Genomic DNA, 22,114 nt, shown 5'->3' with positions numbered 1-22,114 from the left:
AATGCAGAGTTGACATTGGGGAAACTGTTTACTTAGTAAAACCTCATCAGGTACCTCACTGTGTGATATGAAGTTTTTCACTTCCACTTACAGTGTGACAATGCAAGATTATGTTCACTCCTGGAAGTGTGACTAAAAATAACCAAATATCTTTTGCTACATTCCAATTCAATCTGTGAAATAGGTAAATTTCCAAGGTAAGGAATTACTCTAGTAGACACTGTCTCAGCTCCATGTCCGTTTATTGATGCAGATCAGGCATTAATGCAATAATTAAACGACAATTCCACTCTGAATGAAACTGTCTCTATCTCATAAAGTGATACAAGCAGTTTGTTTTTGATTCTGTATTTCAGAAACTCCACGCTGTTCTCGCGCTGCTGCTACTGCTGCTTTGTGATTCCACAGTGTTTTTGCGCTGGACCTTTCAGAGTAAGTAATCTGTGCTGCTTAGCACTCACACAGAGATATAAAAACAAGATGGCTAATAAAAACACAAAACAAAACCTTTTCTTTAAGCAAGACTTTTTTGTTTTGCAATACAAACCGTCAAGCTTTGCTTTAAACATGACCCATGTAATTTCTTTCTATGCAATGAGTCATTTGGTGATTTAGGTTGTTTTATGTTTTCAGGTCTGCAAGTTTGTTACACCACAAAGATGTATGTTTGCATTGTTTTGCCTTTCCTATGTTGGCTTCTCTACTGTGCTGCTGTGCTTGTCAATATTTTATGTTGCACATACTGTGGCTTGTGTTAACCTTATTTTAAAATGCACTGACATGTACAACTGTGGCAAATGTGGAATAATAAAATATAAGTCCTGAGCCAAACTGCTGAAAAGCATCAGGCTTTCAAAGCAGCACAAGCTCCTGGAAATGGAAGCATAGCTCTTTTCCAGACAATTTATTCACACTTAATTAAAGCCTTTAGATTCCAATTCTGACATTTAGTAAAAACAAGTTAATCTTGAGAGTTTAAGTCCTGTTGCAAGAATCACAAACACTCACAAAGATAGCCTAATATTTATTCAAGGCAGTGGCACAGCTTTCCAAACACAGAGCTTTTGTTCCCTCGCCACAAGATGCGCAGACTTACCCTGACTACTAACACACTGCTTTTGCTTTCTTCTCCCCCCGTTTTATAGCTGTGAGAATTCCACCTCAAGCTGGCGTTCATGTGAAGGAGGGGTTCTCATTTTCTCAAATGAGCGGAGAGGAAAATCATTTCTAAGGTTGAGTCACGGAACATGATTTCGAGTACCACTGGAGGTCCCAAAAGAGTAGGTATTCCACCACGTTATGGAAAATTCGACTTAAAAATCAATTCAATAATGATGGTGCCAAGTAAAATAAAAGACAAGATTCATGCTTGAGTTTCTTGAAAGTATTATGCTCCAGGATCTGATGATTTTGTATTTAACCATTGTTTATGTCTCAGTTCCACATTGCTGAGCTGGCAAGAAGAGAAGCACTTAGGAAGTTTGCAGTACCATCTCTTCATGATGGCTCTTATGAGATAGACCGTGGCTTTCACTTCAAAATAAACGCAAGGTTTACTGCAGTGGGTGGGGTTGTTGTTTGTTTTTTTGTGTGGGTGATGACTGACATCTAGTGGTTGAGTTGTTTTAAACCCCACTTACCCTGTCCATGGTGCTGAACATCAAAGACTGATTTTATCTGAGCTGCACAACAATGCAACAATATGGCATCTTAACAACTGTGTAAATTATCTGTAGATCTAAAACACAATAGGTGCTTAAGTCCTCAGAGTCCATCTTTTCTGATTTAAATCAGTTTATCTACGGGGAGTACCGCTGGAACTTACCTTTATGGCGGTACAGTCATGTTTAGTTCTCAGAATATTCCACTACACCAAAAAACCCAGTCACTGTGATGGCACAGCTCAAGAAGGAGCCAGCGTGTCCTGCTAAAATTGCAAACACTTACACAGCAAAACTGTGAAAAGATTACAATTTCTGGATAAAAAGTAACCAACATTCCGTACATCTGTTTAGGGACAATATACTACTAAGAAATAAAATGAAAAAAAAAAAGAGCGTAAAGAAGTGGTTCTAATTATATTTTCCTCCTGGGGGAAGTTTCATACGCCCTCTGACAACTGAGAATTTAAAGTAATTTAAACTTCAATAATTTATTCTTCAATAACAAATTAACTTCAATAATTCATGTCTACTCGTAGAAAATTGCTCAGAGATGTTTTGGTTTGGTCCAGGGCCATGAGGCATTTTTTCATGCCAGTTAACAAAACAGAGCAATGAAATGAAAGAATGGTAGGGAAATCTCCCCTTCTTTCTCTGTTTATGTTTCCTTTCCTCTCTATTTTTCTTTTTCTTTTTTTTACACTTAGACACTGCTTTATTTAAAGATATCTCTGCAGACATTTCTTTGTAATGTTGTTTTTTTCCTTTTTCATGTAGTTTGAACTCCTGTCAATGCTGACCCAGGACAGAGGCTGGACATGTTCTTCCTGCCACAGTAAGAGCAAAAGCGTCCTGACAAGTGTCAGAAACAAATGTTTCTGTTTATTAGATATTGATCTAAAGGTAAATAATTGATAGTACAGGAACACTGATCATCTTCACATTCTGGACCCTCCTATGGAGATGCCCTTACAAGGGCATGTGACTGACCACAACTAATCAGTTACATATGGAACTAATAACACATGAATGTTTAACGTTATCAGCTTCCAGGCAAACATCCTAAACAAAGTTAATAATATACTACAAAAGAAAGAGAAGTTTCAGTAAATATAAAAAGAATAATAATATGAGAGTAATAATATAAAAAGAATAATATGAAAACATAACTTGTAAAATAAACTCATAAGTAAATGAACAGGAGGATAATTTTTCTAACAAACACATTTAAGTAGTGTTCAAAAAGTGTTGTTCTTCAAAATTTTAACAATAAAAATCAATTGGACATAAAATGAAAAGTGTGGACAAACTGCTTGTAGTCTGGTTGTAGCAGAGGTTAAATTGCCCGCTGACGGTGCTCATTGGTGCTTACTGCAGGGTGGCCCCTCCCCTGTGATGGCCCCTGAAGGCCTCCTCCAATCTCCTTTCTGTTTCCACTCTCTATATGAATATGCATGAGCCCCTGACAGCCCTGGGACCTTGCATCGTCTAGCAGGAAAGCTGGAGTGGACTTAGCTGCCTTGTTTTGACGGGGGCTCCCTCTAGCCAACAAATCCAGAGGAAAGGACTCCAACGTTCACCCTTTCCTGCTCCTGGGAAGATCATGGCTGGGTTTGCAGGCATTAACGGGTCTTTTCTGGTGGTGATCCTGCAGCTTGTTCTCCTTTGCTTCTCTCAAGTAAGACCTTTAATATGCTTCTGTCCATGTGATTCTGTCTTAACTTTTAGATTAATTCTGCAGAGGAGCAAATGAGTATCCTCTATTTGCATGCAAAATATATTTTTTTGCAAACTTTTGTGATTGATTGTTCAGATTATTTTATAAAGCTAAATTATTTGACAATCTGTTGACAATTTACTGAACATTTCCTACAGAAACTTTATTTTTTTGTCAAGTCTGGTATTCTATCAGAAATATAATTCAATCTCTAAAAGAAACCAGCCTTTCCAGTCTAGGCAGGTGTGCTGATTTTAACTCGCATTATGCAATGAAGTGGTGCACCTGTTCTTTCTTTTACATTAGCTGTACGGTTGCATGTTAATCTAAGAAAGGACAAATTTAAATCAAATAAAAATCTGCATAAAACCTTTCCTATTTTTCTAAAATAACCATTTCACACAGAGGAATCAAGGGCCCCCTGGCCCACCTGGACCCCCAGGAGTCCCAGGAGTCGATGGCATAGCTGTGAGTTGCTTTAGCTTTGTAAAAATATCCATATTTTGATAAAAATGCTAACAATGTTTGTGATTAGCTTTTGTTGACCAATAAATTCGCATGTCTTTTCTTTCAGGGTGAACGGGGGTTAGATGGCCAGGACGGTTTTCCTGTAACTATGAAATTGATCAATTTCCAATCTCTTGTTGTTTGCTACAATTGCTGGTAAATCATTTGTGGGACCTTTAATCCTGTAGGGCCCTGACGGGGATGCAGGTAAACCCGGTTCTTCAGGATTACCCGGAATTCCTGGAAATAATGTGAGTAGTCTTTGTTTCATGTTTCATATAATAGCCACTCGCCATGTTAATGGTCATGACGAGGTCAGCTTGCAACCTTTGAGCTGGTTCTGTGGGTGGAACTGCAAAATGTTATCCTCCCACCAAAGAGCTCATGTTTCACATTCGTTTTGTAGAGACGTAGGAGCATTGTATGTGTCCAGGGGATTATTGAGGGAAGATAGGTGCAAAAAATGTAAGGAATTTATTTAACAGGATTAACAAATTCAGAGCAGAATCACGCCTCAGTATAATTAAGTTAGAGGGCAAGGTTATGATAGCAAGAGCCAATAAATCGTACATTTTAGCTGTTGAAGGAATTATAAAAATGACTGTATTATAATTTACCTTAATGTAATAGTTATATTTTACATGCTTTATTAAATTCCCAGTTTAAAGGAAAAATTAACACTTCTATCTAGTACCTGTGTGGAGAATACGTAGCAGGATTCTGAAAACAATAGGTGCTCTATTGGGACACTATTAGTGTCTCCTGTTGAGAATCCTCAAACCGGTGTGGAATGACTTCTTTCAGTTCGTTTGTTTGAAGAGATCCGGACATGAATGCTGCTCCCAACTGAACAGTCTGAGAGTTTACATGTCTGACTTAGGGTAGATAACTTTCTATATATGCTATTTAAAGTTGAAAACAGATGCTATGTATGATCAAAGGAAAACCTTCTGTTGTATGTAAATGTTTAATAAGCATGACTGTGTTTTGTCATGTCTCACATACATTAAGATTCTGATGGAATTTGAAAAAGATACTCTTATGTGGGACATAGATTCCTACCTATATGTATTGAAAACATTGATACTAATTTGCTTCAAAATGTGAAACTTTGTCTGGATGTGTTTCTGCTACAGGGTTTGGCCGGCCCTGTTGGAGACCCTGGGCCTGATGGTCCCCCGGGACAGAAAGTGAGTGACCAGTGAGCCTTTACTTTTGCACTTCGGAGGTTGTCAGGGAAACTGTGCCAAGCTGCTGTCCGCTGTTTTGGCTGGGCAGCAAGAGTCGCAGCACATAAACCAATTCCTCTTGACAAATGAGACATAATCCTACAAGCCTAAGTAATCCCTGCAGGGCATGAAGCTCCAACATTGCTCCTCATTAGGCTTAATATTGCTGGGTCAAGTATGCCCAGTCCCAGTCATATGATTGTGCCGGTGGAATGTTAATTCTGACTGTCTGCAAGCTTGCACAGCTTAATTTTACTCGCTCAGTATTTCTGTTTGTCTCACTTCCTGCGGTATTTCTGAATAAAATGTGTTTATTTCTTTTCTTCAGGGTGAACCTGGAAAGTCCGGACCTCGTGGAGCTGCTGTGAGTAAACATGGCAGTCCAAGAGTCATTATATCTTCACATATTCCAATTTTAGTGTCTTGTACAAACCCAATTTTCATACTGCCAATTTCCCTTTAGGGTGTCGGGCCTGATGGATCCCCTGTAAGTAACTCCTATATGTAACCATATCAAAACAAACATTTGCAATGAACAAAAAACCCCCCCAATATTATATAATACATAAAATGTACCTTTAAACAGGGACCACCTGGGCCTGGAGGACTTCTGGGTGAATTGGGAAAAGTTGGACCTCCTGTAAGTAAAAAACAAGAATTTGTTTCTTTTGGGGGTTTTAAATCCAATAATGGTAACCCTTCCCCCCCCCCAAAAAAGGTTAACCAAAAATAACTAAATAAACATGAAATCTATGCTATTTGGAATCAAAATATAATTTAATAAGTGGAATGTGGATGATTGTTCTTGTTATTGTTATGGTTTGATAATTTCTTACTATTTAAAAACACCTCTCAGCTCTGCATAAGAATTCCTGTGTATCCAAACTAAGTATCTGCTCAGAAATGTCAAATAAAGATCAGAATAACCCTGCTTAGATCTACTTCATGGACATTGCAGAGCAGCATCTAAAGTCTTATGCATATAATGAACAAAATTGTTGCAACGCGTTTCACATCAAATGTAAGTTAAACTAGAGTATTTTTAATATTGATTTAGATAAAGTAAAATATACTGTATTAAAACAGAATTTGAGGAGTCAAGTAAAACAAGGTGAAACCACACAAGGATGTATTTTGTTCTTGTTCTGTGGAGTGCTTAAAATATTTATGCAAACACAATATAGCTGACAGCACATTTATATGCTATGCAACACAAACTAGTTTGCAAAAAGATATTCTTCACCACTGCATCTGTTTTCAAATGTTTTAGTATTTTCCTGTCAGACTAATTACACATTCAGCTTTTTATTTACCCACATATAATGGAGGTGAAAGCTAAAAATAGTTTTCATGATACTTTGAAATAACCTCATTTTTTTAATTCCAGCTTCAACTTTTGGACATACTTTTCATTAATACACTTACTAGGATAAGTTATTGTTGTAACTTATCTACTGGCTAGTAGATTCAGTGCTATGGAATTGAAGACCTCTGTTTTTCTCAATATCTTTTAATTGACAGAGTCTGTGGGTTACACATAAAACCTATAAGTACAATTAAACAATTTTCTGAATGGTGAAATAATCTACATTAATTAGAATACTCAGTTGTCATAGCAGTAGTTTAAGCAAGTTCAGATAGTTTTAAAATGCTTAGTTATTATGAAGCATGGATAAGATAGTGCTAAATAGTTTAAACTGAAAACCACATTGTAAGCAATAATGTTTTTTAGGATTCCTACAGCTGTTGAATCTTCAGAACGATTGTTAATCTAATCTCTAGTTTGTTTTAATGCATTTATGTTTTTGCATAGGGAGCAATGGGTGTGAGAGGGCCACAAGGACCCCGTGGACCATCAGGGCCCAGAGTATGTGAGAAAACATGTTTAATTTGAATACGTTTTCATACACAAGTGCATCTGAAATAAAATGAGTATCATCAAAGATGTAATTAAATTCAGTAATTCGGTTTAAAAAAAATTAAACCTGTATCCTATTTTGATTCACTACACACAGTAAAGTATTTCAAGTTATTATTACAGGATTATGATTTACAACTAATCAAAACCAAAAACTCAGTTTCACAAAACTTAATCTGAGATCTTACAGTGAGCAGCAAAAAAAAAAAAAAGAAAGATTGAACTGTCTCTTAGTGTCCCAAATGGGCGTGTTCATAATGAAGTACATTTTTCAATCCATTTACAAATCAATGTCTCAGAGTGTGTGGGGAGAGTGGAGAGGCACAGAATTAAAGTTACCTGTGCAAGGTGAAGTTTTCACAGTCAGTGAACATTTAGGGGGCCATACCATCTGCTTGTGTTCTCTGTTTTATCAAGTCCAAAGACAACAAATGTAAGAGCCCTTGATACTTCTCTCTGCTGGCAAGCTTTATGAGAAAAGGCTTGCCAGCAGAAGCCGGCAGGACTTAGCTTCTGCCTACTCTGCCAAAAGTAGCCATGGCATTACCATTCTTGATTTGTTGGCAAACTCACCTGCAGCAAAATAACAGAGACACGGGACCTAACAATGCAGATAAACTGATGCTTGCCACAGGATGATCACCCTGATCCCTGCCACACTGAATTGGTGGAATTATTCATGGAGGAATAACTCAAGTATTAAGCTCAGAGCACATGAACATACTAATCTCTAGGCAAATGCTTTGGTGTTTAAATGTATTTTGCTGAGAAAACTGAATATGGAGTTTTTACTAGCTCTAAGCCATAATCATCAAAATTGGTCATAAAAAACTAAATTACATTAGTCTGAGTGTAATAAACATATGTAATATATGAGTTTCACCTTTTAAATTGAATTACTGAGATACATAAACCTTTGTAGGATGTTTGAGTTTATTTAGAGTAATTGCATATTTTTTAAGGGAAAATTCAAGATGCATCAGTTAGTTTCTCAGGGTTAGTTTCTCTCTACAGCAGCAAAAAGCTGAATGTGTTCAGTTAAAAGTCACAAATAACAAGCAAGGTCCCTGTTGTCTCTTGTCTTTATTTGACAACATTTATGATCTGTTTCCATCATCATAAGATATCAGTGTTTCATGAATACATATGTTGAAACTCTTTTATATCCCAGCTGGCGTGGTCCCACTGCTGGCTGGCATCTGGTCGTTTATAATGCACTGATTATGTTAATAGTGTCGACGTAATAACTTTATTTTTCCCACTTTCAGGGTGCAGCTGGGATGCTTGGTACTTCCGACCTGGTAGAGAATTGTTTCATACAAAAACATGTAGAGGTAATTTCTTTGCACATGGTGCCAGGCGTAGCGACTGACAGACTTATTTTGGTATTTAGTGTCCAAACTCTTGTCCACCTGGTACCCCAGGGCATCCTGGTCTACCTGGTATGAAGGTGAGGTTGTTTGCTTCTCTTCTAAAATTAATCCATCAAAAATCATTACCAGTTTAATTGATCTTTCTGGGATGTTTCCAGGGTCACAAAGGTGCGAAAGGTGAAGCAGGAGAACCTGGGAAACAGGGACACAAGGTAAAAAATTATGTTTGCTTCAGAGAAAAGGTTCAAATTTGTCACTACTTACAAATTAATCAAAATTGCATCATTTACCACTAGAAAACTAATTCTTGAAAAAAAGTGTCAGTTAACATTGCTCCACATTAAAAAAAAAAACCTGCATTAAAACCTGTTTGTTACTTTTTAGAAACCTTTTACAGATGCTTCTTTGTTTAAAACAGCAGGGATGCGAGCATTTGTGTAATTCCCCTGACTTTTTGCAATTTGGAAAGGATAACTTATTTGAAATGATGTGCAAGCATGGCAATGCTCACCTGTTAATATTCCTATGCACCATATAAATGGAAATGAGTCTGGTCCCATCTTCTGTTATCTCCCTCATGCTGGAATATAATTTACTGTCAGTCGACTCTCCCTCTCAGATGCAATTTTCATACTTGCTTGTCACATATACGAAGATATGCTGAATATGTACAACAACCAAGAAAACACACCAGCTGTTTAGGTGTATAGGTATATTATTCAAATGGAGAATCATTTTGAGATGTATTTACTGTGTTGTGAAAAACTGATTGCCCTGTTTTTGTTACAAAGAAATGTTTCAGATCATTAAGTAAATTTTAATATGCCAAGTTAATGACTGGAGTAAATGTAAAATGCAGTGTTTATGCAATGATTTTGTCTATTAAAAGAAAAAAATCTGAAAAACTAATCTTGAAATCAATTAAACAGAACCCGTCTGACAACATGAAGTAGACAAAAATATTGTAGAAAAGCAACATATCATGATATTCAGCTGTCTGGAATTCCTTACAAGCCATTTACAAGGCTTTGGAACTCCAGTGGACCACAGAAAGAAGTGGTCCATCTCCAATTGTGCATCGAAGGGCCATGCAAGAGGTCAGAAAGAACCCAGAACTGAATTTCAAGTGCACTGGGCTTCACCTGGCTACCTTAGTATAGGCCCGTGTTTATAATTCAAAAGTAAAAAAACATCTGTACAAAAATGCCATTCTTGGGAGTGTTCTAAGGCCAAAAACAGCCAAAAAAACAAACAAACAAACAAACAAACAAACAAACAAAACAGTTTGCCTAAAAGAACACAAAGACCCGTCTCACAATGGCTAAAAGTATTCCTAATGATCTGCTTTCCCTTTGGGGAAAATGTTGTGTGGCCTATGAGAAGTGTTCGTACATCTGGTGTGTAGCTAACACAGCATTTCAGAAAAAAAATGTCATACTGACAAACATGTTGAAAGTAGTGTGAAGGTCTAAGTGTGTATTGCTGCTTCAGGCCCTGGACAACATGTCCTTGATGGATCAATGAATTCTGCTCCCCATTAAAAAATCCTGAAAGAGACTCTGTGACTGTCAGTTCATGACCTTCAGCTTGACTGCACTTCAGTTCTGAAGCAGGATAATGATCCGAAGAACACCAGCAAGTCTTGCTGGAGAACACAAATGGAACGAGAGCAAGGTCTAAAGCACTGCTGCTGGCCACCTTACCTCACCATACCTCAATTAAACTCAGTGTTTAAGGTTTGATAATAGCAAACTATCCACTAGGCCACTACAAAACTTTGGGTTGTGGTGGGGTACTGAAAGGTTTACATCCATTTTCCATAGATAATATAAGTAACCGATTTCAAGAATAGAATAGAAAAGAACAGAACAGAAAATTGCCCACGTTTCACTAAAATACAACTCAAAATAATAACAGTTTTAACTGTTGTTCTGGGTTGTTTTTGAGTCTACTTGATTGGCCATTTGCGCTCTCCTGGAAAGGGTCACCATTGTTTTATGTTTTCTCTATTTGTATTTAATGGGTCTCACTGTGCATTGCTGGTGTCCCAAATGTTTAGAAATTGCTTCCTTATGCTTTGCAGACTAATAAATGTCAGTGACTTTGTTTCTCATCTATTCTATAACTTGTTTTTGAGCATCAAACTCCATTTTTTAACTCCATTAGCCAACTTTATGTTACCAGACAGATTCTGCTGAAGTGATTCTGTCTTTTAGGTCTGGCTGTAATGACACCTGAGAGAGATGAAAAAGCTGCATTGAATTTTGCTTATTAAATTAATATAAATTATTATTAGGCTTAATTTAATTTTAAATTAATAATAATAAATTCTTCTTCTTCTTATTATTATTATTAAATTCAAATATGGTTATTACAGTAAATTCATAATCCTACAAGGAGGGCAATTTCTTTTACATATTTTCTTTTTAATATAACAAGTGGAACCATTATTTGAAACCTTGATTTTTGTATTTACTCAAGTTGTCTGTCTCGTTGTAATTTTTTTGTGTGTAAAATAGAAAAAAAAATAAAATAAAGGACGTTCGCAGCAGTATTGTTATATGTTAATAAATAATAATAAAAAAGCCTAAATTTTTTAAAACTTAAAAGCTGCTTCCAATCATTGCTGAGGGTTGTTGTGTACAGTCATTGTTCAAGGGCTTCAGAGCCATTTCCCTTTTATTCCACCTCACACTACAGACACAGATAGGACACCTCACCCGCAAGAAACACAAAGGTCAATATGTAAAACCTTAGGACAACAGTCTCTAACATTTTATTCATCAATTGGCAACCTTTTAATGATAGTTTTATTCCTACTAGTTAAAATTCACTCCACCTCCCTGCCGCTTTTATTTTTTTCATTTTTTAAACATCCTTCTCATCCCAACATTTGCATATAAAAGCAATAAAATGTTCTTAACAAGAGCACATTTTAAAAACTCCAGGCATGAAGCACAATCTTTCCAAATGTAAGAACGTCCTCTTGTTACCTCTGATGCAGAATAGGGAATTATTTGTAATGATTATTTTCCTTTGGAGCAATTTGTCTCACAATTTGTATTTAAATGCTTTTTCACTCATGAAATCCATTAAGAAATGTGCATGAGACTTTTATTTAGAGTGGCAGCCTCTCTGTATAATTAACACACAGCAAATAAGGTCAACATTTTGCTGGAAAAGAGACTGATGGAACGTCAGTCCTAATCAGACTAGAGGACTCACTCTTAGTTAGGGCTGCTGCTCATTGTTTCGTCTCATTAATGTCATTCTGTTTTTCGTCTGTCGTTTTTTTTCCCTTCTTTTGTTTGCTCAGGGTGAGGAAGGAGACCAGGGAGGTCCAGGAGATGTTGGATCTCAGGGTCCAACGGTGAGATAATGTCTCTATTACATGATATTAGGTGGTATTTATTTTTGGAATCAAGAGTTCAATCTCATATTTGCGTCATCCTCATCCTTTTCCTTCTGACATTTCTGTTTGATCCAACTGTTGTTTTAGGGACCACAGGGAATACGTGGAGCCACGGGAATGATGGGCCCCAAGGGAGAGATAGTAAGTTTTTTGAATTACAATTAGGGTAGTTGTGCTTGTCAACTTTCCTAATTACTTCTAATTACATAATTACCTTCATTTATTAAAAAATAAATTGTTGTTTTACCACAGGGAGCTCGAGGTCCTGATGGAGATTCAGGTCCACAGGGAGTTGCGGGGGCCACTGTAAGCTCGTCAGTCAGAACATGTCTATGTACGTGTGTGTCAGCTGTGTATTATATGTTCTGACCTCTTATTTCAGGGAGACAGGGGTCAAAGAGGAGTAATGGGGGAACCTGGGATTAAAGGTGAAATGGTTAGTGGGTAAACCTCAACATCACAGACACAAATAAATCAGGGGTATAAGATAGTTCTGGAAACCTGGGTGTTGTTTGTCATTTAGGGTGTTTTAGGGCCACGGGGGATCACAGGGCTTCCAGGTCCAAAAGGAGAAGCTGTAAGTCTCTGATCATCGCTAAATTATCCTGCACTAGTCTCAGATATGTTGTCCTAAGTGACACATATTTTAATGCACTCTCTTTACCCTCAGGGATTACCCGGTGTTGAAGGCCGTGATGGCATTCCTGGGTTGCCGGGTGCAAAGGTAGAGAGTGATTTGCGCTGTTTCACTGATCATTTTACATGCCTCAGTCATTGACATGAAGGCATTGCTTAGAACTTTATTTAACATTCAGAAGCTGAGGTAGCTAAGACTTTTTTCCCCTCCATGTTTCTCTGCAGGGAAACATCGGCAAGCCAGGAGTTCCTGGAGAGATTGGACTTCAGGGGCTTCCTGTGAGTATGACCCTTGACCTCAAGCCGTTTTGGCTGACTGTAATTGGACTGAACTGTTTTGGTGCACTTTAAAGCATCGAAGCTCATGGTTCCTGCACAGCAGGACTCAGTTTGCCTCCTGCCTTGGAGTGACTTAAAACTCCCTAATAAATGTTTTTGCTTCTTACATTTTTGAATAGCATAGGTTTGAGCCAAGCCTCTGAGATGATACAGAAAAATATTCAGTGCCTTTTGATTTGGCTGATACTAAGAAATAATGACTATCAATTTATAACATAGCTGTCAGAAACAACCTAAATCTTTGTGAAGGCCAGGAAAGACACCAAACAGAGGTTATTTTTCATTTAATATCATCTGTTCCGTGATATGCTATTTGTCTCTCTTGTTAGGTTAAAATAAATTGTTGAAAAATTTCACAACCTGCTTTTTGTTTTCAGGGTTTGCCTGGAACACCTGGACCAAAAGGCTTGAGTGGCCCAAAGGTTAATTGCTCTATCAATTAATAGCAATGATCACTTTTTTTTTGTCATCAAAAACATGACTGCTGATTTTTTTTATTTCCAATCAGGGAGATTCTGGGAAGCCTGGGTTTCCTGGGACATTGGGATCTGCTGGAAAACAAGTAAGTGTGAGCAGAAACATTCTGAAACCTCAGCATGGTTAGAGTCTTTTTTGCATAATTTTACTGTTACACCGCAGGGTGAAAGGGGAGAACAGGGAGAAGTGGGACCCATCGGACCCATCGGGGAGCCTGTGAGTGTTTCTTCCTGATTCACCTTAAAGCATTCAGTTAAGGACTTGACGAAATCAGCTGGGCTTCTTTGGACTGAAAAACGTTTGCCTACTTGCTGTTTTATTTGTCACACTTGCATGTTTCAGATTATAACAATATGTTTAGTTTCAGACAGAAATATCTAAATGAATATAAAAAGCAGTCTCCCACTGATGATTTATTTTATTAAGAGCAAAAAAAATGTTACCCAAACTATCCATCCATTCATTTTCTTCCGCTTATCCTGGTTTGGGTCACGGGGGGTAGCAGCTTAAGAAAGGGGGTTTTGTTTTCCAAACTAAACTTGAATCACAAATTAAATTGGTTCAGACTGGGTCAGACAACAGATCTCTTGGATAAAATCCAAATAAAAGAAATTCAGTAACAGATAAGAAAGCCAGTGATGTCTATCAATATGGAAAAGGTCACCAAGCCGAAGCTAGCCTATCAAAACTTAGTTCAAAACCCCATGCAGGGCATCACAAAATAAACAAAAACAAGTATGTAGAGACGAAATTAGGTGAGCTATGTCTGTATAGAACTTATCACAGGATTACAGCATAAAGGTTCTTTACAATTACAGTAAGAACCATACACTTGTACGACGTTTAAAACATGGCATAAACAATTTAAGATCAGTGTACAAGTTTAGTGGTCATTAATGTTCATGATTCAACAGTAGTAAATAAAGTGTGTAAAAATGGTCATCTATTTGTAGCCTTAAGCTTGAATTGAATTAGGCTTTGCTGAAGAACAATCTGCTTCAGGAAATCCATCTCTGAGTGAGCAACTCAAAGTATCGACTAAAAATCTAACTGAAAATCTGTGGCCAGACCTTAAACATGTTCATGTTCGAAGCCATCTGATGCAGCTGAACAGGAACAAATCAACAAACAGTAACTGGCCAAAGATCCTCCACAGTGATGTAAGAGTAATCGTTATTGGAAGAAAATACATCCTCTTGGTTATCTGCTCTGGTGATCAAGGTCTAAAATGTTTTAATGTTTGATTATTTGAAAAGTTTAAGTGGGACAAAAATACAGCCAAATCTTTGGACATATTACTGGATTTCATTTTGACCTGGCTATAGTAAAACAGAATGGAGTGGAGCTGATACTTATGATTTTTTTTTTCTCATGCATTGAACTTAACTTCCCTTGGCCTCTTCATTGTGTTTTCATTTTACTCTTAGGGAGATCCTGGAGAGCAAGGTCCTGTAGGTCCAGCTGGCAAGCCAGGTGCAAGGGTGAGTCATAAAACACAAATTGAAGAACATGAATGCATATCTAGATTGATAAAATGTAATAAATTATATATTAGCTTAATGTGTATATATGTAGCTTTATCTTGAATTTGTAACATTCTTGCAACATTCTTCAATAAATGGGACCATGCAATAACTGATTCTATAGAAAAACCATAGAACGACTCATAACACTGTGAGAGTATTTATCTCACACATTCCTGATACCTTAAATGAAGGAAGTTTACAAGAGGAAAACATCGGGCAGGTCATTGTTTCTCTGGAATTTCTAGGAGAATACTCTAAGACTGGATCTCACTTGAGGTCTATTTTCACAGTAAGGGGAGACTAAGCAGCAGGCTGAAAGAGCTCTCTGTCTCCTCTGCATTCCTCTGTTGGTCGGTGATCAAACGCAGAGCGGCACACAGAAACATACCTGAGAAAATCCTGATGCTATAGTTTAAAATAACGTTCACCCTGCGCTCATGTAACTGACACAAAGCAAACTTCACCCTTATGTTCGGTTGTTGAAGCAGTTTCAGCATGAATGATGGTCCGTCATAATAATCTAGCCTCTTGTTTTCCCCTTTGATTGCAATATTTCAAATCCTGCTGATGTCATTCTGTTCATTAGATGTTTTTTTTTTGTTTTTTTTTAATTAAAGGGACCAAAAGGTGACCCTGGTCTTCCTGGTCTCCCAGGGCCCCCAGGCCTGCCTGGAGTGAAGGGAGAAAAGGTAAGAAATGAAGACATACTCATTAAAGAGCAGCTAACACCAGTCAGCAAATCACAACATATAAACATAAACAAAGCCTTATGTTTTGAATTTTCACTTTTGCATTCTGGTTTGTCTGGGTAACCCATTCAATGTGTTCATTACAGGGTGAGCGTGGAGAAGCAGGACCCAAAGGAGAACAAGTACAAAACACATCAATGCCAACAACAAAGTATTTGCTTTACATAAATTAATACACAGGCTTTGCTTTGACAGGGGGCTCAAGGTGATGAGGGAAATCCTGGAGAGAGAGGGGAACTTGTAAGTTCTTACCTGACCGCTAACAACAATCAAAATATACATATATTTTTTTGGTTGCACCAGAGCACATTATTAAGTTTCAATGATGTCATAGGGAGATGCTGGGGAATCTGGATCAAAAGGAGAGGTGGGTCCCTGTTTCTATAAATGCCAATAAAGTTTAGCACTTTTGTTATATTTGTGTGGTGATTAAATGATTTACTCGCAGGCTGGTATTTCTGGTGAACCTGGCAAAAGGGGTCCTGAGGGAAGCCGAGGCCAGCCTGGCATCGAGGGCCCTCCTGGCACACCTGGACCACAAGGCATGCAGGGGAACAGAGGTCCACGTGGGGTCCGGGGGTCTCAGGGGCCTGCGGTAGGTCAGAAACAGAAAACACAAGTAATTCAGAAAATAACACCTAAAACATGAGGATGTGTCAACCCCCCTCAGAGAAGTGTCAAAGGCCAGAGATTTGAAGCCTGGAGGACGTCTGAGTTTTATTCTTTCTCATTGCTTTTCTGATTCTGAATTAAACTTTTCTCTGTGCTGTGCAGGGATTAGATGTTTAAATACAGAATACATTTAGAGTGAGGCTTCTCCTGTTTATATAATAAAATTTTTTTTATCCTCGATATGATCAAATGAAAATTTCAACTATCAGTGCGATACTTTCATCATTTCTGTCATGTCTGAATAAATATGGCATTTTTACACTTGTAGATGTGTGACATGGTTGGTTGAGTTTGATATTTTATCATTACACAAGAGGAATGTATATCCCAGTTTGATATTTCTCAAATTAAATTGATTTTACAAAATTGAGTCCCAGGAGTCGCATGATCACATAGTGAAAGACTTTGACAAATCCAACCTTTGATTGATTTTTTATTTCATTTTTTTCCAGTTGAACATAAACATTAAGTTTTTTTAATAGTCTCAGTGCTTGCATTGATGCTTTTCTTGATTCAAGTATATAAGTATATGAGTTTTTCCCCCCCTCTGGAGTATAAATATGCTTTATTTCTTAAAATAGGAAAGACACAAAAACTTACCATCTGAGCAGGTCACGTGTGAATTGATTTTCATAAGTACAAAGTAGCTTTAAGATAATAGTTACTTCACATGAAAAACTAGAATTGTGATGAGGACTGTTTGAGTACAAAGAAAATCTTCAAAGCTCACACGTCAAAGCTAGTTTCCTGTGTTGGATTGTGATATTTCAATAAAAGGTACATTTTGAAGAAGGTACATCTTTATATTCATGAAATAAGGAATTTTCCTCTGTAGAATCAATTTTTGGATTTAATTATGTTTTTCACTTTTAAACCAGGGGTTATTAAACATAATATTAAGATGTCAAAGGTTGATTTCCAGATAAGGATAGAACGGATGATAAATACATCACTTTTCATTACATTTGCTCACAAAGCAAAAGTTGAGAATATCACAATTGGTATCACCACTCGTAATCTAAAGCTACTTTTACTTTTCACAGAAAATCTTAATGAGCATTAATTAAAAAAAGAAAATCTTAAACTTCATCCCCTTAATTACTTTTAAAGGCCTCAACAAATGAGCCTAAAGTGAAATGAGACTTACAGATACCCAAAGACGTTTATAGTGCAACTTAATAGGAAACAGGGCACTGTTTGCCTCTAATGAAGCTCCATCAAACTAGTTTTATGCTACTGTTGTTCCCTGTTCATTAAATAATTTGCATCTAAGAAGCTTCACCGTTTCCAGTCTATAAAAACATCAATCAACACTTTTCTGAGTTTAATACAAATCAAATTAAGTTTGAATCAGTAGGTCAAACATAAATTAAGACCAGAAAAAGAGCAAAGAGATTAACTTACAGTACAATATATGAAGAATTGTTCCAACCTCCTCAATGATTCACAAAAAATTGGAACTCTGGCACCTTCTGTAAAGTGCCTGTGACACGATGAACAGTGTTTGGGGATCATCGCTCCTATAGCTCCACTTTCATCCTTCACCAGAATAAAACAAGAAATAAAACTTCGGGATAGAAGCGATGGGTTTATCTCATATGGAAAGTGACCAGGACAAATTCTAAGCACATACAGTCAGGTAGTTTGAAATAACAAACTACCTGACTGTATGTAGTTTGTTGTTTGGCAAGTGTTTGGCTTTACTTGCCTGCAGCCGAAGAAAAAAAAAAAAAACAACAAAAAATAAATTGTATGCCTCTTTATCAGAGTCGGCTGAATGCTGTAAATTCCATGAAATGTTTTGTTTTCAACATTTCTACTTTGGATGCAGGGACAAAAAGAAGCCTTTTTCTTTTATTAATGAGAAATAGAATTAATTTTCTTCACCCATTTAGTCTTTCAGCTAAAGCAAATGAGCAAACGGCATCATGGAGCCTATGTCTCAGGCACTGAGATGAAAGCTATTAAAATATTTTTTCCTTTATAGGGCAAGGAGCCAAGCGATCAGCACATCAAGCAAGTCTGCATGCGAGTTATGCAAGGTAAGAAAAGAAAAGAAAAGCAAAGCTTTTGACCCCATTTATTATTCCCTTGTGTCCCATTTCATGGCTGTAATGTTTCTCATTACCACCTTAAAGCGTTGTTTCATTGATCAGGGCTGTCGCTGGATGGTCTGTGGTCAAAAAACCGGAGGGTCCTTTAACAAAAACATGAAATAAGCTTCAGTCTCTGTTCATGTGATGGATGAAAGCATCCTTCTCTGAGCCCCTCGAAATGTTTCACTGAAGTCACAACATCTGCTCTCTTCATTCTTCTGTTCTTACATCTTCACAACTCATCTCCTGCTCTCATGACTTTTTTATACCCGCCGTGTTGAAAAATTAATCTCACCTCCAGGAGACCTGCTCTTCCCCGCTCCGAGCAAAGTCAGCCAGGAAAAGAAATCTTAAGAAAATGAGCAGCCTAGCTGCTTCTGTGGCATGAATCTCCTTCAGACACAAGAAAACTGAAATCTAGATAAAAAGATAAAAGCTACAGGAGATTAATTTTAGTTTGTTGGCACTGTGGGCTTAAAGTTTCTGTTTTGTATAGCTGTAAATGAAGAGTATTATTTCTGTTTGGCTCAGCTTAGTGATGCTTATTTAAAAAAGAAACTGAACAACAGAAGGTGCTCAAGGGATATTATGACCAAGGTTTCACCTCGCTTAAATTCAATGTTTAAGACATGCAGGGGACATTGCATAATCTCTGCAACATGCATTGCTTTGAGCTGTCAGAAATAAGCCATGTGAGATTCCTGCATTATTTATTATGATACGTTATGTGCTTAGAGATCCCTTCATAGCTATGAGCTGTGAATGAGCTTTCATGCTGATAATCGTCTTCTTTCTTTTGTTCCTCAACAGAGCAGCTGGCTCAGTTAGCTGCTAGTCTAAGGAGGCCAGAGTCTGGCATTGCAGGTTTACCAGGAAAACCTGGCCCTCCTGGGCCTCCAGGACCCTCAGGAGACAACGGTTTTCCAGGGCAAGCTGGAGCAAGGGGCCTTCCAGGACTCAAAGGACCACCAGGGGCAATGGGAAATAAAGGTCCCAAAGGTACTCAATGTGTTCTCTTTTAAAGGGTCAAACTTGGTCAAACGAGACAGGAGGCAGTGGAACAATTTGTACAGCTGCTTTTACTAATCTGCTGCAGGTGACATGGGAGATAGAGGTTCCAGAGGGCCCACTGTACGAGGACCTAAAGGCCAGTCAGGACCTCCTGGGCTTCCAGGTGAGTATATATTTATGATGTTGCAGTTCAGGCCAGTCAGGTTTTATCTTTGAATGTCGATCTGATGACTTCCCTAATTAAGGAAAGTCTTAATTAGATTTAGATCTGGACTTTGACTGGGCCAGTTTTAAATCATGCCATTGTAGCTCTGACTTCTATTATAGGGCGGTTGTCCTGCTAGAGGGTGGATAGGCCTGCTACCTCAGCAGGACTCAGGACTGTCCTATATTTGGTTGTGTCCATCTTCCTATCAAAGCTGACCAGTCTCTCTTTCCCTTCTGAGGAATGATGCTGGCACTCTTTAATGTTTCAGAGGACTAGAAAGTATTGCTTTCCTACACATAGAATTTTCCACATAGGTGAAAAAGTTTGGTTTTGAGATTAGACTTTTGATGACTTTTATGTTAGTCGTCCTTTTAGATAATGATAGTGAAAACATTTGGGAATTAGGGACAAATTAATGTGAAAATTGTGGCCAAATTTGATATCCGATATTAAAGTTGATATTATGGCCTATAACAAAAATTTCCCAAAATATATGTGGTATATATTTCACTTCTATTTGTACAATATCACCTTCTAGAACCAATTGGCAGCGAGTTTTATCTATTGGACCAATACTGATATTTTACAAGATGACAAATATCATTCGATACCATTGTTAGAGCTGATGTATTTTTCCTTCACAAATTTGTGTTACTTTGTGATAGTCTATCACATTAAAACTCAATACAACGTATGGAATTTTGTAGAGCTGTGTCAAACGTTTAAAGGGTATGAATAAGTTTGCACAGCACTACAGAATCCTAAACACCACTAAAAAAAAAAAAAAAAAAAATTGATGGCATAAAAATATTTGGACCCGATACAAATTAATAGTCTCTTTAAAGTTGAACCTGCAATTTTAATTCACCCATTTTGTAATCACAGGAGAGCCAGGGAAACCTGGGTATGGTCAAGATGGTCAGGATGGGCAGAGGGGACCTCCTGGCGTGCCAGGACAGCCTGGCGTGCCTGGTCCTCCTGGTCCAGCTGGCCTGAACGGCTATTGTGACCCGTCAGCCTGCAACCTCCAGGCAGGGGCTGTCCAGCAGTCTCTGGATGTGAAGGGACCTACAGGGAACTAAGAGCCACTCTGGCAGAGACACAAAGACTGCTGGATAATCTCCCCGAGCACACAGCATTTGTCACGCTCTCCTCCCAGGGGCCGTCGTCGCCATGGTGTCTTTGATACATTAACCTCTTTGTGTGAGCATGTTTCCTGCCAACAACCATCTCCATCAAAAGGAGTCATCATCTTTGATTTGTGAAAAAAAGGGCTTATTTCATTGTGCTTTTCTGGATGAGAGGTGTTTAAATAAGCCCAGAACTGGGCTCACATCTCTAAATGAAATGATCAAAAAATACATATTGCTTATTCCATTTTCCTTTCATCCCATCCTCTCTTTATGCGCCTCATTTTGAGTTTTCTCTTCCACTTTCTCACAGAACAGCTCACAGAATCCCCCAGTGCCAATCAGTCTATTGTGATTTTGCGTTATTTTCTCTTATGATGTTGTCTTTGTGAAAAGACAATCAAGAGCAAGTCTGTTAAAGTCCAAAAGTCTGATTTCCTGTCTGACTGCTTTATGAGCAAATAAAACAGAGAGGCTGAAAATTTCATAAAGTCACACTGACTTTAGTACATTTTGTAAATCTGTAAAAAAAAATTGTGAAATGTGGTTAATTATATTTCCTATAAAAAATGTAAAAAAAAAACTCCTGATGTGAGCCTTTTGTCACTGTACAGAATAACAGGACGCATCCGTTCATGAATGAGAATAGATTTTGCTAGTGAGAAAAATGTGCAACAGTCTAACAAATGAATATCACTTTTTTTTATTTATTTATTTGGTACACTGATAATCTTTATATTTTCAGAAGTATCTCAAAATACATTTAAAATGAATAATACAAATAAAATTTAAATAAAATAGTTCTGAGATAATTAAAAATGTGTCATCAGCAATCGTTTCTTTTAAAGGCAAACAAATCTGTGCATTGTTTCACTCAAAGTGGGTTTTATTTCTCACCATCTCCAACATAACACAACACAGACCTCACACCTTGTAATGCCACACACACCTCTGTGTCCTGTTTTTAGGACTGGCATGGTGAGTTCATAAATAATAACTCAGCTTTATATGTATTGTGTTTTGATTTCTTGCAACAGTTCAAAATCATGCAAGTAAGGTTGATTGGTGCTTCAAAATATACTTTAAACTGAATGAGTATGCGTCTATAGTCATTTATCTCATTTGTCTAAGACTGTGGGTGAGGGTAGAGGTGTGTGTGTTGACAACAACCTTCACCTACAGCTGTAGGTTATATAGCTAGATGTTTTCCCATTCTTACAGTTTTATTGTTTTGTGGCTTTCAGTTCACTTCATAGAATGGACAGATTTAAACATGTGGAACAGAAAACCCATCTTAAAGAGCATAGATCATACGTTTTACAACTTATTCTTTTCAGTTGTGTCCAGGCCTGTAATAATATTATTTATTTACATGAATGAGAAATATGTAGAAAACATGAATATACAAGGCAGCCCAGAATGTAGCTGTAGCTAAAAACGACCAGTAAGAGTG

General features: G+C 37.5%; 1 protein-coding gene across 1 annotated transcript; it reads left to right on the top strand.

Annotated features, from left to right (window-relative positions):
- Positions 1-1,876: 1,876 nt before the first annotated feature.
- On the top strand, positions 1,877-20,917 carry col9a1b (collagen, type IX, alpha 1b). Its single transcript, XM_028006143.1, has 34 exons — positions 1,877-2,291; positions 2,439-2,496; positions 3,039-3,339; positions 3,784-3,846; positions 3,953-3,988; positions 4,074-4,136; positions 5,022-5,075; positions 5,443-5,478; positions 5,578-5,601; positions 5,701-5,754; positions 6,928-6,981; positions 8,301-8,333; positions 8,426-8,482; positions 8,564-8,617; positions 11,722-11,775; positions 11,905-11,958; positions 12,070-12,123; positions 12,200-12,253; positions 12,341-12,394; positions 12,488-12,541; positions 12,679-12,732; positions 13,170-13,214; positions 13,301-13,354; positions 13,432-13,485; positions 14,697-14,750; positions 15,413-15,484; positions 15,631-15,666; positions 15,740-15,784; positions 15,879-15,911; positions 15,993-16,139; positions 18,204-18,258; positions 19,123-19,311; positions 19,409-19,486; positions 20,417-20,917. Exons 3-34 carry the CDS (start codon positions 3,265-3,267, stop codon positions 20,611-20,613), a joined length of 2,040 nt encoding a protein of 679 aa, XP_027861944.1. The 5' UTR covers positions 1,877-2,291; positions 2,439-2,496; positions 3,039-3,264; the 3' UTR covers positions 20,614-20,917.
- Positions 20,918-22,114: the final 1,197 nt, after the last annotated feature.

Source organism: Xiphophorus couchianus, chromosome 22 (genome assembly GCF_001444195.1).
Source record: "Xiphophorus couchianus chromosome 22, X_couchianus-1.0, whole genome shotgun sequence".
NCBI classification, from domain to species: Eukaryota; Metazoa; Chordata; class Actinopteri; order Cyprinodontiformes; family Poeciliidae; genus Xiphophorus; species Xiphophorus couchianus.
Note: the sequence above shows the minus strand (reverse complement) of the source record. Positions and strands in the feature narration are given on the sequence as shown.